Below are 16,892 nucleotides of genomic sequence, written 5' to 3'. Positions count from 1 at the left end.
CTACTATGGTTGTAGGCAGAGAGCAGAGAAAATAATCACTGAATGCCTTCTTTATTGTATTTCTAACATCACTAGGAAGTGATAGAGCTTTCCAGGAGTTTAAGAAAAGTATAAAATGGAGCAATGCTTTAGTTCAGTTTTTTCATGAAAGTAGATTTTTTTGTTTAAAAATTTTTATATGTGAAAGATGATGCTATCGGTTTGTGAAGTCAGTAGTTCACCTTGTTAGTGTAATTATAAATTTGTCAAAATAGTGACAAAGCAGATGACAAATTTCATTCAGAGTTGCACCTGTAGTGGAACTAAAGATTTAAGCAATTTTTGAATGCTTTCAAATGCTAATTTTAATTTTGCAGGCCTCTGTGAAAGAGAAATAAGAAAAGCTTATGAAACCAAGAAAACTCATTTAAGACATACTGTGCCTTTCAGTATTTTTTATGGATTTTCATTTTAGGTACAGAAACATCTCACCTCCCTGTGAAACAAGATTATTACCACAAAAACGAAAAGAAAGTCATTTAATTTGTGAAGAGTTGTCACTACATGTACTGGCTGATTTCTGTTGAATGTCAAACCTTTTTTTTTATAAGCTGGAGAGTTGCAGAAATCTGTATTTGACATGATTTAATTTTCATTCTTGCTCTTCTGAGAATACTAGGATGCTTGAAATTAAAGCAAGGCCATTTACATTCCATGTATCTTCAATTAAAGCCAGGTCTAAAATATACATCCTTTCTAAACTGGTCATTCTTTTGTAGATGATTAAAATAAATTAGTTGACAATGTGATATTTTAGCTTAAAACTGCTTTGTAAAAAAGAAGATGTAATTAGCCAATGATTGAAACAAGAAGACTATTTTACAGATACTTCTGTTTGGTAGATAATATGAAAGATAGTTGTACTGGTTCTAGCTCTTTGGAATGAGACAGGTGGGTTGAATTGGCCTTGTTTTTGTTACATGTTGTCAAATATTAAACTGAGTATTGGTCTCAGGTAAAGCAGCACACGCACCTACCAGTGCATGAACATGGTAAATCTCTTTTATCTCTAAGTTGGAATGTCTTTTTAAAGATTTATTGATTTTTATTGGAAAGTCAACTCAACAGAGAAAGGAGAAACAGAGAGAAAGATCTTATACCTGCTGGTTCACTCCCCAAGTGGCTACAACAGTTGGAGCTGAGCCTGTCCGAAGCCGCGAGCCAGGAGCTTTTTCTGGGCCTCCATCATGAGTGCAGGTTCCCAAGGCTTTAGGCTGTCTTCCACTGCCTTCCCAGGCCACAAGCAGGGAGCTGGAGGGGAAGTGGAGCAGCCAGGATATGAACTGGTCCCCATATGTGATCACGGTGTGTGCAAGGCAAGGACTTTAGCCACTAGGCTACCGCACCTTTTTTTTTTTTTTTTAAGGAAAAAATGTTTTATTTATTTTAAAGAGATAATATAGATAATAGATAGTTACATTTCACCCACTGGTTCAGTCTATTTCCCAAATGACCACACTAGCTGGGTTTGGAGCAGACTGAAGCCAGGAGTGTGGGACCAAATTCAGGTCTCTTGTGTAATAGAAAAAAACTGCAACACTAAAGCCATCACTAGCAGCCCCTTGGGATGTGCAGTATCAGGAACCTGGAATTGGGAGCTGACCAAGAAACCAGATCTAGGTGTTTCAGTATTCGGTTTTAATATCCCAAACCTGTTAACTTTTTTTTTCAAAAGATTTATTTATTTTTATTGGAAGGACAAATTTACTGAGAGGAAATACTGTGATATCTTAGCAAGGCTACAAAAGCAAAGACAGGTTTTAATCCCATTGAAGCCATTGTCTATGTGTGCACCTGGAAGTTTTGATTTTCGTGATTTTGTTACTGTATAAGGTGCTATTTTAGGTGTTGGTAGTGTAAGATTTCTAGAAGTACAGTAGTCAGAAAGTGTAAGTAGTCTTCTTGTGCCTTTTATCTTCAATGAAAGGCTCTTATTTGATAGCCTTCCTTTTATGATATCTTTAGATACGAAAAAATTTGCCGGACATGAGATCAATTAGGGTTGTATTATATAAATAAGAGCAGAAAAAGTATAGTGACAATCAACATCAGTAGGTACTAGTATTGCTGGTCTTTAATCTGCGTTCCTGGAAATTTTTATTCTTCCATCGATACAAATATTGGTCACAGATTTATATTATTTGCATTTTTATGTTAATCAAATCTTTTTTTTTTTTTAAGATTTATTTTTATTATTTTTTCATTGGAAAGGCGGATATACAGAGAGAGGAGAGACAGAGAGGAAGATCTTCCATCCGATGATTCACTCCCCAAGTGAGCGCAACGGGCCGATACTTTGCCGATCCGAAGCCAGGAGCCTCTTCCGGGTCTCCCACGCGGGTGCAGGTTCCCAAAGCTTTGGGCCGTCCTCGACTGCTTTCCCAGGCCACAGGCAGGGAGCTGGAAGGGAAGCGGGGCTGCCGGGATTAGAACCGGCGCCCATATGGGATCCCGGGCGTGCAAGGCGAGGACCTTTAACCACTTGCGCCACCGCGCCGGGCCCGTTAATCAAATCTTGAGAGCTGCATTCATTGGTTCCCATCTTCATGGTGATGAATTGAGTCTTCACTATAGGAATGTCGTGTGCAGAATATGGTACTATGGGTTGGCTGGAATATACCATGTGCCAAATTCTGTGCAAGGAACAGGATATTCTTTGGTGAATGACACTCATGACCTCTTCCTTCACTGTAGTAGGAGAAACAAATAGCCTTTACATAATTATTACATTGAAAACTGAGGCTATAAAGAAAGAAGAAAGGGGTAGAAAACAGGTGGTTTTCATGAAAGTATTTTAAGTTAAGGGAGTGATCTGGACTGCTCTCACAAGCAGAATTTAAATTCTGGGAACCAAAAAATGTCATCCTTTTTTCCTTTAAAAAATTTTTGTGTGTTTTTAATGGACAGAGTTTTTTGTTTAGTTTAGTTTTTTTTAACCCTTTGGTTCACTTTCCAGTTGGCCACATTGGGCTGGGCCAAGCTTAAATTAGGAACTCCCATTTGGGATTCCTGCAAAGGTACAGGGGGCCCAAAGGCTTCGAACATCCTCTACTGTTTGCCAAACACATTAGCAGAGAGCTAAGTTTGAAGAGGAGCAGCCACATCTTGGACTAGTACCCATATGGAGTGCAAGCATCACAGGTAGAGGCTAAGCTTATTACTGTACAGCTTCAGCCCCAGCACTTGATCATTCATATGAATAATCATTGGCAACACAATGGCAATCAAAAAATTGATTCACAGTGCAAAATGGAGATCATACTATTTGTGGAATTTCTATTCCATCAGAACTTGGTAACTAGTACTTCTAGTTGTTGCACTGACTCATTTTCCTATGCTTGGAACTGTATTTTTTTTTTTAAGCAAAAAGGAATTTGGCGTGTAAACAAAATTGTTACTCTAACTGGATATTGCTCATAGACAAACTTTTTATAAACATAACCATAATTGTTCATGAACAAAAAGCAATTAGTAGTGATGAGGCAGCCAAGTATGAATTGGTAAATTTATCAGGCCTGCATAATGTGGATGTTTTGTTTATTGCCACTGTTGGTCAGCCTAATCTTCTTACCTACTTTTCAGTGAGGTGTCTGAGCTGTTGTCAATCTCTGCCATTTGAGGAAATAGGGTTGGGTTGGTGGAGGGTACTTGAACTATCAAGTGTTCCTAGTACAAATAAAGGACTAGGCTAATAATTTTTATTAGATAGTGTGATTGCTTTATATTTCAGTTTGGCTTTGCCGGCTACATATTAAGTGAATGAAGAAGTTAGTTTTGTGCTTGAGTTTTTCATTCTCTGTAGCTCCTCATATTCATTTGGGTTCTTAATAGGAACAAATAGTTGGATAGATTTTACTCTACACAAATTCTTAAAATAAAAACTTGATTAAGCATGCTTTTTCCTTCTGAGTGCCTAGAGTTAAGGTATAGTATTGTAATACGAGTGTTTTCAATTTGGGAACTCCTTCTAAAGGGATGTTTTCTGTGTAGCCATTATAGAAAAATGAAATGGGTTTGATATAGAAAATAATTTACTTAGGGCTTACTAAATTTACTGAACACCGAATATATTCTCACTTCAATAATTCCTCACAGGAATTAGCTAAGTATTATCACAAGAATTAGCTAAGTATGATCAGCTTTGCAGATGAGAAAAATTAGCTTCTAGGATTAATAGGTGGAACTGGATTTGAATTAGATCTCTCATACTGAAGTGAATATATTTTCCATTACACTTCGCAGTTGCTGCCTTGGGCTACATGTTAGGGTCCTCTGGAGAACGTTCAGCAAGTCTCAGTGTAGGGCATGAGGACATTGGTCTGTGCAGACCTCTGCTTTTGTGTATTGTTCCTCAGTTGATCCTGGTGAGCTGCCAAAGTTGGGAAATGGTGCTGTATATACTGCAGTGCCAGCTACCATTGGGGGCACCTTGGGAGGGAAGCTTTTTCACTTGCCAGTAGTCATGGATAGTTTTTCCTGATTTATGGTTAAAATATAGTGATTGAATCCAACTTAAAAATTTGAATTCCCTGGGTTTGAGTCTCAGCTCTGCATTTGATTCCAGGTTCCTGCAGGTACACAAGCAGGGAGGCAGAAAGATCGGGTCGTTAGGTATTATAAAGCATTACAGCTGAGTGGTGTTAGAGCTCTCAGTCTCACCACTAGTTGCACAGTATCAAAGGCTGCTCAGTCATGTAACTATAGCAGGCAGCATTCTTGCAGATATTGTCATTTCGCAATCCCAAGCCAAACACCATGGGTATGAGGTTTGAGACAGGACTTTGGTCCTGGCAGTGCATTGACTAACCATGTGAAATCTTGAAGCTTGCTCAGGCAAACTAGAGAGAAATGATAAGGCAAACGCTGCTGTAGATAATACTTACTTTGTGTTGGACATGCTTGAAATAACTTCGTATGTATCCTCTCCTTTTAATTTTTTTTTTGATTTGTTCTATTCATATCTTCACTTGATAAAAGAAGAAGCGGAAATGTGGAATTTTATGTGTATTGTTCAATGTTACCTACCCTTAAACTGGTAAAGGTGAGCTATACACTACCACCATTTGGCTTCAATGGAATGCATGCTTTTTTCCACCATGCCACATGTGATACTACATTTGCACTTCCTTCTTTTGGTTGTCTTCATTTGCCTATATTCATGGTTTTTTTAAATCGCTAAAAAAAAACTTTAAAATAAAATTTTATTACAACGTTGAAGGGGTTCCAGACCCATATGGCCCTCCAGTTCCAATTAGGATGGAGAAGGTGGAAGTGCCTATATTCATGTTTCACTTCATTATTTAGTCATTAGCAAACATTTGTTGAGTAGATACTGTGTGCTTTGGTTCTCACTCTCGTAGAACTTGATATGTTAATTGAGGGAGAGACAACTAAATAATAAAATGTGTCAATAGGCATATTCAAATAAGTGTCTAGGCTCTCAGGTTTTGAGGAATGAGTGCAGAGTGGGGCTTGTTAGCTAGGTGACGTAGGCAATCTGCCAAGGAGATGCACCTCCCGAGGAGGCTTGACATCCGAGGAGGAAGATGCTGTGTGATGATCAGGGGCTCCAGGTGGCTGAAGCCATGAGCTTGGCATTCTCTAGGGCTCAAAAGTTGTTGTCCTGGGAACCGGGTAAGGCAGTAAGGTAGGAAGTTGGTAAGTTAGTAAGTTGGGCAGGCTGGAACCATAGAATTCCTGGGGATGGATGGTGCATTGGTTAATAGAAGCGTGTGCTTGTACAGGCACAGCATGCTTGATTATGGACATGCTGGCTGCTTGCCATGCTGAGTTAGGGCAGGGATTGTGAGCCCAGTGGTAAGCAGAAGTGTGCTAGAAAATATTCATCTTTATGACCATTGGAAAATAGTTGGAAATTTACTCATTAGTGATGTATTAATGAGTTTTGAAAGACTGTATAAGAAGCCATGGTGTGATTCATATGAGAGATGACTTAGATGAATGTGCAGCAGTGACCATGGGGGGAAGTAACTGCACTCTAAATATCTTTATATGTATTGGCTTCTCTCCAGATGGGAGCACTTACATACTAGGGCAAGAGAATAAATGCTTCCATTTCTTCTTCACAGTCCAGGTCAAGGATGTCCTGGGATCTAAGTTTTTATTGTTCAATCAAGCCAGAAAATTCCCCTGTGCACAGTCTCATTTGACCTAGGAGTGTGTAAGTCCAGGCTTAGGACGGCTTTCTGCAGGACCAGCACTCCTCAGCCTTGATGCAGAGGCCTGTCCACTTCTGTGCTCCCTGGAACTTCCAGGGCCCTTGGAGCCTTTTCAGGGGCACTCTGCTTTGCTTAGAAACTCTCCATCAGATATGTGTCAGAAGTATTTGATCCCAAGCAGTGGCTCTAATTCTCTGCCAAGGCAAAAAGCTACCTTGGGGATTTAGAATTGTTTGAAATTACCTTCAGGCAGACAACAAATGGTCCAGAAGGTACAGGTTTGTTACTTAACATCTGCTTTAAGCAGTCTACTAATCATTACTGTTCTTTCTTTTTTCCTGCTGTTTTGTCTCACAAAGATGTATAAGTATTGTGTATGAAAAAAATTAATTCACACAGGTCTATATTTAGATATGTTTTCCGTTACATATCTTGAAAGCCTCTGGTTAAAACAGTACATATATTACACGGCAACTTGTAGTATTGATTTGAATATTGTTCTTGATCAGTGTGAAGTCTTGTGTGGTTCTCTTAGTAGTGGCTTTTAGCCGTTTGCTTTGCTTCAGAGACTGGGGTGTACTTGGGGTACTGTAAATTAACTGCTTGTGGATGGTGTGTGCACTCCCCTTTGCTGGTATTTGAGGGCCCAACCAGTTGACTTGGTTCTAAAGTTACCACTCTGTTGTTTTTCCATGTCAGGATCAAAGGATGCAAGTTTCAGGTACGTAGTACAGTGTACATCCACAAAATCAAAATGTTCTTCCTGGATTTTAGAAAATGTCCAGGAGCAATATTAATTTTAACAAGTTTAACTGAATAAGAGAGGAAAAAATGGGGGCCACTTAGGTTTGGAGAAACTGTCTTTGAACTAGTTCATTTCTGGCCCAGCGCAGTAAGGCCTAGTGGCTAAAGTCCTCACCTTGCATGTGCGGGGACCCCATATAGCCACTGGTTCTAATCCTGGAACCCACCTCCCATCCTGTTCCCTTCTTGTGGCCTGGAAAAGCAGTATAGGACGGCCCAAGACCTCGGGACCCTGCACCCACATGGGAGACCCAGAAGAGGCTACGAGCTCCAGAAGCCTTTGTGGCCACTTGGGGAGTGAATCAGCAGACAGAAGATCTTTATCTCTACTCTCCTCCTCTCTGTATATTTGCTTTTCCAGTAAAAATTAAAAATACATCTTTAACAACAAAAGGGCCTGGCAGTGTGGCCTAGCGGCTAAAGTCCTCCCCTGGAACACACCGGGATCCCATATGGGCACCATTTTTAATCCCGGCAGCCCAGTTTCCCATCCAGCTCCCTGCCTGTGGCCTGGAAAAGCAGTTGAGGATGGCCCAAAGCTTTGGGACCCTGCACCCGCGTGGGAGACCCAGAAGAGGCTCCTGGCTTCAGATCAACCAAGCACCGGATGTTGTGCTCACTTGGGGAGTGAATCATCGGACAGAAGATGTTTCTCTCTGTGTCTTCTCCTCTCTGTATATCTGACTTTGCAATAAAATAAATAAATAAATAAATCTTTAAAAAAAAACCAAATTTTTTTTTTCTTAAATATGCACTGAATATTTTTCCAAGAACGGCGCTTCAGTTTTTAAAATCAAATCCTTGATTTGGTAATGACTTTTTTAAAGGTTTATTTGAAGGGAAGAATTATAGTTTATAATACAGGAAAGAGACAGAGATCTTCATCTGCTATTCCACTCCCCATATGCCTGCAGTGTCCATTGCTGGGCCGGTCTGAAGTCAGGAGCCAGGAACTTCATCTGAGTCTCCTACATGGATAGGTACAGGAGCTTGTGGAGTTAGGCCATCCCTTGCTGCTTTCCCATGAGCATTAGTGGGGAGCTGGATTAGAAGTGGGCCGGCATTTCGGCAGGAGCTTTACCTCACTGTTGTTTGGTAATCTTTTTACACAGCTATTAAGTTTTACTAAAGGAAAACTACTTATCATGTGTGCTACTGGTAGCTCTGGCAGGAAGGATTTGCATTCTCTTCCATTGTCCCTTGGAGTTTACTGGTTGCTACATTTAATGTTGTTCTACTTAGCTCTTAGTTTTCTTTTGCTTTCAAATTCAAAATTAGAAAATTTTGAAAATTATGTGCATTAATCATTATATACATTTGTGTATAATTGTATACTGCTCTGCAAATGAACAGTGACCATTATGCTTCTGTTACTTGTAAGTGCTGTTCTCCGTGACTGATAAAAGCCTGATTTTTATGACTCATTTAGTAACTAACAGCACAGTCACAGTATTTAAAGTATTGTTTGAAAACAGATAAGTATGTTCTTGTTTCAATAATATTCAGGAAGCTAGTATCTTCACCATGCACACGACAAGATCCCGTATGGATTCTGGTTTGTGTCCTGGTGCTCCAACTCCTTGGGACCTGTTCATAATGTAAATAATGTCCATCTGTACTTGGTAGCTGGAGCTGATCAGTAACCTCTGGGCCTCAGAGCAGATACTCAGCAAGAGGAACGTACGGACCAGGTGTGGCAGTATGGCAAAGTGTATAAAAGCTACCCATGTGGGCTACCAGACGTAACAGGCATGGCTTCATCTGCCTTCTGTGTTTGTTGAGGCAGCAGACCTTCAGAGTGCCGGGTTCCGTGTGGAGAACACAGTTGTTTTAAGGGCAGAGCTGGCAGCACCTGAGAACCTGTGTTGCTGACCCCGCGTGCAGCATTAGGAAACTATAGATGATTGCTCTGTTCCCACGTTCTGCTTGAAGTGCCCTACTGGAAAAGCTCACCGTGGTCATCCCAGTCAGGTCCATCCCAGTTGGAAGTGAACAGAGTGAAGGGTAAATTTAAAGCTGAGTCACAAAATTGATAGCTCCCTTTCCTAGTTGACTTTCTTTCCATTCAGCTATGCAAAACCCACTCTGATGACCTTTCTGTGCTTATTGTTTGTGATTGTTCTGCTTCCTTTGCCCTTTGACATTTTGAGTCTGATCGTTGTTTTGAGAAGCTGTCCTTTGCAGCCTAGTGTGTTTAGCCATGTCTCTGCTTTGTCCCGTGTATACTAGTAGCACCCACGAATGTCCTTAGGCATTAGACTAGCTGACCCCTAGAAAGCAGGTCTTTTCTGAGTGAGCATCACTGCTTTAATCTCTTCTTCCCCCTCTCCTTTATTTTGTTTGTGTGTGAATGATGTACAAATTTTCCAGAGATTTTGTTTCTAGTCACCTTGGTATTTAGTTGCAGGGGGTAAGGTTTGTTTTAATTGAAAAGTTGTTTTAAAAGTATGTAGTGTAGTGTAGTGATAATTCTTTGATTCAAGAGTGCATGCCATACAAGTATCGTAGTGCAGAAGATGTCATTAGAAAGCAATGAGTAAAATTTCAAGTTTATGTAGAGTTGTCTTTATTTTACTCTCACTTGAAGTCTTATTATTTGATAGACATTCTTAGAAAGTACTGAAGTATGCTTCATGTCTGGAAGGATGATGTCAGGGGAGTCACTATCATTGTGTCTATTATCCTCTGTCACAGAAAAAGCTACCTTGCAAAACTTTTGAAATCAAAATATAACATCCATGAACTTTCTCAAAAATCTCATGCATGTTAGCAATCGTTGGAACTGGAGGAAAAGATGAATAGGAGTAATGCTGGCTACATATTTCTTTTTGGATGATGACAATGTCCTGAACTTTGAACATGCTAAAATATATTAGTTTTATACTTTCATTAGGTAAATTTAAAGGTACGCAGAATATACCGGTAATTTTTTCATTGAAACAAAGATTAAAGAAGGATTAAAAATAGTTGCACATTTTTTTTATTTGTTCATTTATTTTCAATGTTTGTTATATAGGTGAGGAGATTTGTAGACCCTTGTGGGTCTCCAAGTAAAATGGGAAAGGGAGGAGTGGAGGGGAAGGTGAGAGAGGGAAGGCCTCCACCCTGCCTTCTCTAACCACAGTGGGAAATTGGGGTAGGAGTGGGGCTCAGGGAAATGTTAACCCTGCTGCACCAGTTGAGGGAGACAGAATGGGAGGAGGATGTCCATGGGAGGAGAATGTCCTGAGGGTGTTTTTGTTCTAAGATGTTGTTGGTTTCCTTGGGGGGGGCGGGGTGGGGGGGGTGGGGGGGGAGGGAGTGAGATGCTACTTCCAATACCTGTTCTCTGCTCCTGTCTGTATCAGTGTGTCTGTGTTCTTAGGTGCTTGCTGGAGAAGTTGACCCGTAGTGTTGTTCAGCCTGGGTTCCTTTCCCTTTTTTGATGAGGTACTTGAGCTATTCTTTTGAATTAGAGAAGCTGCCTGCTTGGTCTTTTGTGTGCATACAGAAATCAGCAAGAGGTGGCCCAGGTCTGCAGCATGTTCTCTGAGGCTAGGCCACATGTACATGGGATTTTCCCTGAGGTTGAGATTGCATGGAGTAGTCTTGTTGGAGCAACTCTCAAGAACTACTTGTTGGGCTGGTCCCCAGACCTGCTATTGTGTGAGCGGGCAGGTGCAGTGGCCTGGCCTGGCATGGCCTATCCCCCATCCCAAGCCATGCACGCATCAATGGGTGATGGCCCAGCTAGGGAAACCCTGCAAGTAATCCTACCATTCCAGTTCCCCGACCCAGTTCTTAAGCACATGGAAGAGTGCTTGTGTCTGTGGGTGCTGCAGCCTCGTTGAGGAGACACCTGAGAGTCTGTAGGCCTACTGCTAGACAAGGCTCTCATGTGTCCCATGGCGTGCTCAGCCTAGTCTAGTCTAGCCCACCCTCAAACCTTTTTGATATCAGCAGGTGCTGCAGTCTGGCCCTGCCCACCCCCAGGCTTGGCCTTTCATATTCCTAACATAGGCTTTCTAAGCTGTATTCTTCATTTAATCTTTACTGAATTCAGTTTTTTACTTTGTTTCTGTATATAAAGTTTGATGACCAATTAAGTCTCTCAGAGTTCTGGCTGTATGCTTTGATAGGATGAGTAGGAGCAGGTGAGTGAAAACATCTGCCCCTGCTTGGTCTTTTTTGTTTTGATTATTATGTTTAGTCTGTCTTAATGAGAGAGAAAGTGACTGGGCAATAATGCAGAAAGCGTTAATGTTGTATGTGTAACCTTTCAGGAATATTCAGAAGGATGTTTGAAATATTCTGTTCATCTGAATTATTGTTATAATATTTATTCTAATAAAAATTTTATATGATTTCAGACAGATTTGACCAGTTTTGGGCCATCAATCGAAAACTCATGGAATATCCTGCTGAAGAAAATGGATTTCGTTATATCCCGTTTAGAATATATCAGGTAGGAAGTGCCATTTTAAAAATATTGAAAAGCCTCAGACATCTTGCTTCTTGAAACACACAAATCCAAAATGCTTATGTTTGCATACTAACTAAACAATTCATTAGGATTTTTTGGATCTGTGACTTTTAGTAGGAATAAGAGACTTCACTGAAATACTTACCTTGTTTAAGTTGATAGTTATATACAATCTGTTTTCAGATTTACCTACTTGCTGAAATTTGTGAGTCAAAGCCAGCACTAAGAACACTTTTTGTGGTCGTTGATAGGTGTATTTATGTAAATAGTTTGATTTACTCAACCCTCAGTTTTCAGCCAAAGCTGAGCAAAGTGACACTCTTTCTAATTGTTTCACCTCTCATGCTATGGATACATGTGATGCTGACAGTCTGTATTGTTGGTTTTCTCCTTTTGGTACCTTTTTCATGGTGATCTTACTATTTAAAAGGAGCCTCAGGAGTTGTCCTGATTTTAAACATTAACACACATAAAAAGTTATCTGTTCATAAGTTGATCAACACATTGTGACCAAAACTCACAAAATACAATCATTTATTTTCTTTAAGAGCAGTGGTAATTCCTGTTACTTAATTAAATATTTGTAGTATGAATAATGGAAATCAGCTGATCTTTTGATTCCACAGTATTATACAGTAAAATAGATAAGAAGCTCATGTGCCTTATATTTACATCAGGTAAAGAAAAGATACGTTTTTGTAGAGTACCTTTAAAATCCTATATTGTTACGACCGGTGTGATGGGCATAGCAAGTTTATCCTCCATTTGCAGTACTGGTATCCCTTGTGAGTGCCAGTTCTTATCCTGGCTGTTCCATTTCCCATCCAGCTCCTTGCTTATGACCCAGGAAAGTAATATAGGATGGCTCAAGTCCTTGGACCTCTGCCCATGGGAGGAATCTCTCAAATGCTCACCAACATGAACTGAAACCATGTGGGATACTGGCACAGCAGATGGACGATTAGCTTTGCAGCGCCATGGCATCAGCCCCATGTATCACAGTTTTATGTATAATTACTTCTGTAGTTATTTTACAGTCTTTTATAGAACTATCAGAACTGTTCAAAGAGAAAACCCAGTAAGAATGAGGGTTCTTTGTTTTGTTTGTTCAGACTTTTTTAAAAAAAAGATTATTTATTTGAAAAGCAGAATCACAAAGAGAGACGTAGAAGATATCTTCTGGTTCACTGCCCAAATAGCTACAATGACCAGAGCTGGACTCTTTTGAAGCTGGGAGCCAGGAGCTTCCTCTGGTTCTCCCACATGGGTAGCAGGGGCCCACACACTTGGGCCATCCTCCACTGTTTCCTCAGGCGTGTGAGTAAGGACCTGGATCAGAAGTGTAGCAGCCAGCATCTGGGTCAGCCCCGCCCCAAGTGGATCATTTCTGATTTTATGTTGCAGATAACAGTGTTCAAATGGTTCATGTTTTTCCAAATGCTAGATTACTTCTCATGCTGTATGGCCAATGTCTAGCAAAGTACTTGGCATATATATTTTGTTAATTTATTAAATCACTTACCATTCATTAATTCTGTTTTTTTATGTACCTGGAGCTCCATGGTGACGTATCACTAGTCATTCTCCCAGCCTGTCAGAGGATTTTAATGTAGAATTTAATTGAATAAAATATACCTATATACCATAGACTCTGAAGATATTACTGAAAGAATTCCAAAACTGTTTTAAAATTTATACTTCATCAGTTAGATTAAGTTCTGAATTGTGTATTCATATCATGATTTTGTTGTTGTAAATGCTTTTTTTTAAAGCTCCTTTTGGAGAAGTGCAATTTATTATTACTTTTCGTAGGAAAGAATTACTGTATGTGTTATGGAGAGGGAGTAAGGGTGGGGGGAAACAATGTGTTTCTTTTTTTCTTAAATCTATAATTAGTTAGAAAGTGGGAAGGTGGAGAATTCTCAAAATTTGCCTGACAAAGCCTGCCAGCCAGGTGGGGACAGTTTGAGGGCTGAGCTTCCTGCTTGGGCAGTTTGTTCTGAAACAGAAAGACGCAAGAGCCTCCAGGGCTTTTATTGGTTCTTACTGACCTGCAAGTCCATAACTTTCCTTTTAGTCTCAACATCTTTCCATCTTGATCCTCACTTGAATTTGATTTAAAATTTTGGAAGTGACATGTGTAATTGAATATGAAAGCTTCAGAGTTGTACTTCTTGCTGTCATTTTAATGGCTTCCTTCATTTCCCCATATGGTGTTTCTTAATCTGAAGGTGTGGCAGAGGCTTTGCTCTCTGTTCTGATTTAAAAATTATGTGATGTGATGGTAGTATCGTATTTCTGTTGTCAGGGATTTTACATCTGGTTAGTTTGTGTGGTAGTTGTTTCTGTGAGGTATATCTTTTACCTAGGAATCTCATTGGTTAGCACTGCCATTTCTTTAGATACAAAATCTCTGCCCTATTTGAGACCTTAAAATTAGTAAGAGGTCAACTTGGGGACACAGCAAGCTAACCATCCAGCTACAGTGTTAGAGTGTCATGAGTGCTGGTTTGTGTCCCAGCTACTTCAGTTCAACTCCAGCTCCCTGCTTGTGGCCTGGGAATGCACCATAGGCTGACCCAAGTCCTTGAGCTCCTGCACCCACGTGGGATCCCTGAAGAAGCTCCTGATCCTGGCTTTGGATAGGCTCAGCTCTGGCCATTTCAACCATTTGGGGAATGAAACAGCAGATGAAAGATTTTCTTTCTTTCTCTTCTCCCCACCCTTCTGATTCTGCCTTCAAATAAAAATAAATAAATCTAAAAGAGAAAGGAAAATACTTTTTTTTTAAGCCTGAACACTCTGGACTAGCAGTAGATAAGTGAAGAGCGTCAGTTTTGCTAACCTGGTTATGTTATGCTGCAGAATCCTGATAGAGTTCCTTTGTAGCCAGGGAGAAAGGAGCACTAGGCATACTTAAGCACAGCCTGTTCTATTTTGCTGAAACCTCAGCGTCATTCTAGGGTAGAGGAATCATTCATTGCTTTTACCTATGAGAAAACTGAAACTCAAGGATTCATTTCACTGTTTGGGGTCCCACAAATGAAAACTGTTTGAGTGCAAATCCAGACTTTAGTTTGATTCATGAAGATTTTTTTTCTTTCTTAGAAAAATTAAGCTTGCAATATTTTCAGAGCAAAAATCAAAGCCCCCTCCTTGACTAAATAAGTTGCTAGGATTCTAGTAAACCTGGACTAATGATGTTTTTAAAGTCTGACTTTTGTAAGCAATGTTGGAAAATTGTTTCTTTTCCGTTTATGCTGCATTTTTCGTGAGCTCCAAATGACTATAATCAAGTGACAAAATCTCAGTGGTAAAAGTTAAATTGGTCCAGGAGTTTTCTCTGAGATGTTGATACCAAAATGTGTCATTTCTGTCATTTACATAACAGTTTAGTTTGGTGTGTGGGTTTCAGGTTTGTGTTCCTGAAATCCAGGTGCTTCATATTAGCTGGTATTCTAGAGATGAGGTTAATGGCAGGAAATGTTTCAGAAATGTAACCAAAATGTTATCCAGAATAGCACGCATAAACAGATGGTGATTAATGAGCATATATGTCAGAAAGATTTGTAAAATGGCAGTGAAATCCTTAGGCGTTAGTATTTATGTTGTCTGTCAAAACTAGGTACATAGTTTTTATTTTTAAAGAAGCAATGGATTCATAGAGATTGTCTTGCCAATATACTTTGGGTAAGAAAAGTTTGTGTCAGTCATTCAGTTATCAAGTTTGTCCACTTAAAAATATTTACATGGCATGGACTCTGCTGTGTGAAGGGTATGCAAGTGGTGATTAATATCACATGTCACCCCACCAAGAAGCCTGTATTCTAAAGGTGGAAAGAAACTGAAGATACAGACTTAGACTTGGCAACTGTGAGTTCCATGAAAAAGAGGTCTGGAGTGAGTCTGTAGTCCAGTGTTCCTTGGGGTAGACTTACTTATGGGCTAATGTTGCATCCTGGGAGATCTGATGGCTGAAATTCAGGTTGGCAGTGGCTTATGAAAAGAGCCATATGGCCAAAAGGGACATTGTGAGTATGAGCTGACTGCACTGGGTGGGACAAACGGGTAGCTGGACTGCAAAGCTAAGAGTCAGCCCTTAATAAGGCGATTTCAACTTTCTAAAGAGAAGGAAATCCTAAGGGAGTTTTCATTATCTGAATAGCCATTGTTAGTTATTCAACCAAGATCGTTTAGTCAGCTGCATTATTCTGCATGTAATTCTTGAGTTTATAGATAAAATTAGAGCATCTTTTCAGGAAACACCTAACGTTTTCAGTTGCAAAAACATGGAGCTTGTAAGTAGTTTCTATCTCTAGCAAAGTTAAAATGGTTCCTACTTGTCTTTGGAAGAGGTTATTTATGTGTCATAAAATAATACAATTGAATAGAATTTAGCTTAGTTTTATTTTTCAAAATCCCCAGGATTTTGCTGCTTTCCCTAGTTATCATTTCAATATAGAATCCTTCATTTATGTCACTAAAACCGTACTAATATTTCCGTTTTCTATTTAGGTTAGTAGGCATTTTACTTAGCTTCTGTTGAAAGTTCTGAGAATGCTTAAGAATCTAGGTGCTTAGAAGTGTTAAAGAGAAAAGAATACATTTTTCTAATGGAAACTAGGGTGTCAGGGATTCATTTAGCATTTGAAACCCAAATAAGGATCCCAGTGGTTTTCCAGAATGTTGATTTATGAAATTTGTAAATTGTGAGCCATGGGAGTGTGTGGCACATTATTGTCCTGTGTGTTAGGATTCCTCATCCTCGGTTACAGCAATGTCAATGAGAAATTATAGTTCTGTTCTTCCATTCTTTTCCACTTTAGTCAATATCCTGAAATTATATCTAGCAGAAAAACCAGAGACCAAAAAGTGGGGCTTTATGGTTACTAAAGTGAATACTGCTGCTTTTAATTTTGTATCAGTCTTTTTGAAAGATACACTGGGACAGGCTCTGTGACAAAGTTAGGATGTCTCTTGGGAAATATCCTTGGTTGGAGGGCCTGGCTCCCTCTGCCCCATCCAGCAGGAGCAGCAGGCCTTGGGTCCCTGGGAAACCAGCATGGAGTTTTCCTTTGTAGTGTAATGAGCTATTTTTTTGTTAGGCAAGCCTTTTCTCACTGTGTATCATATGAAACAGGGAACCCGCTTTTGTTTTCTTCCAGATGGTAACTCACTATTGAATAAACGAAGGGCTAGATGGCTTTTTTTTTTCCCTGAAAGGGCCAGTCAGTAAATATTTTCAGATTTGCAGATACTTACTCACTGTTGCAGGAGAGCAACCTTAGACAGTTTGCAAATGATGGGCATTGCTGGGGTCTTGCCACACTCCCTTTATATAAACAGCCAAGGGCAAATTTTGGTACGTATACCTTTTTCTTCTGGATAATAATGGCACCCCTACTTCT

At 39.8% G+C, this 16,892-nt stretch overlaps 1 protein-coding gene across 4 annotated transcripts in view; it reads left to right on the top strand.

Moving 5' to 3' along the window:
- ATG5 (autophagy related 5) overlaps positions 1-16,892 on the top strand; it is a 100,452-nt gene that overhangs the window by 44,867 nt on the left and 38,693 nt on the right. For all 4 annotated transcript variants that reach the window (XM_040983837.1, XM_040983838.1, XM_040983840.1 and 1 more), the window contains one exon: positions 11,372-11,466. In XM_040983837.1, coding sequence (XP_040839771.1) covers positions 11,372-11,466 — 95 coding nt within the window. The remainder of the gene's footprint in view (positions 1-11,371; positions 11,467-16,892) is intronic.

Source organism: Ochotona curzoniae, unplaced genomic scaffold (genome assembly GCF_017591425.1).
Source record: "Ochotona curzoniae isolate NIBS_2020 unplaced genomic scaffold, NIBS_Ocur_1.0 contig_3819, whole genome shotgun sequence".
Lineage (NCBI taxonomy): Eukaryota > Metazoa > Chordata > Mammalia > Lagomorpha > Ochotonidae > Ochotona > Ochotona curzoniae.
The sequence above is the reverse complement of the archived record's forward strand: the minus strand, read 5'-3'. Positions and strand labels throughout refer to the sequence as shown.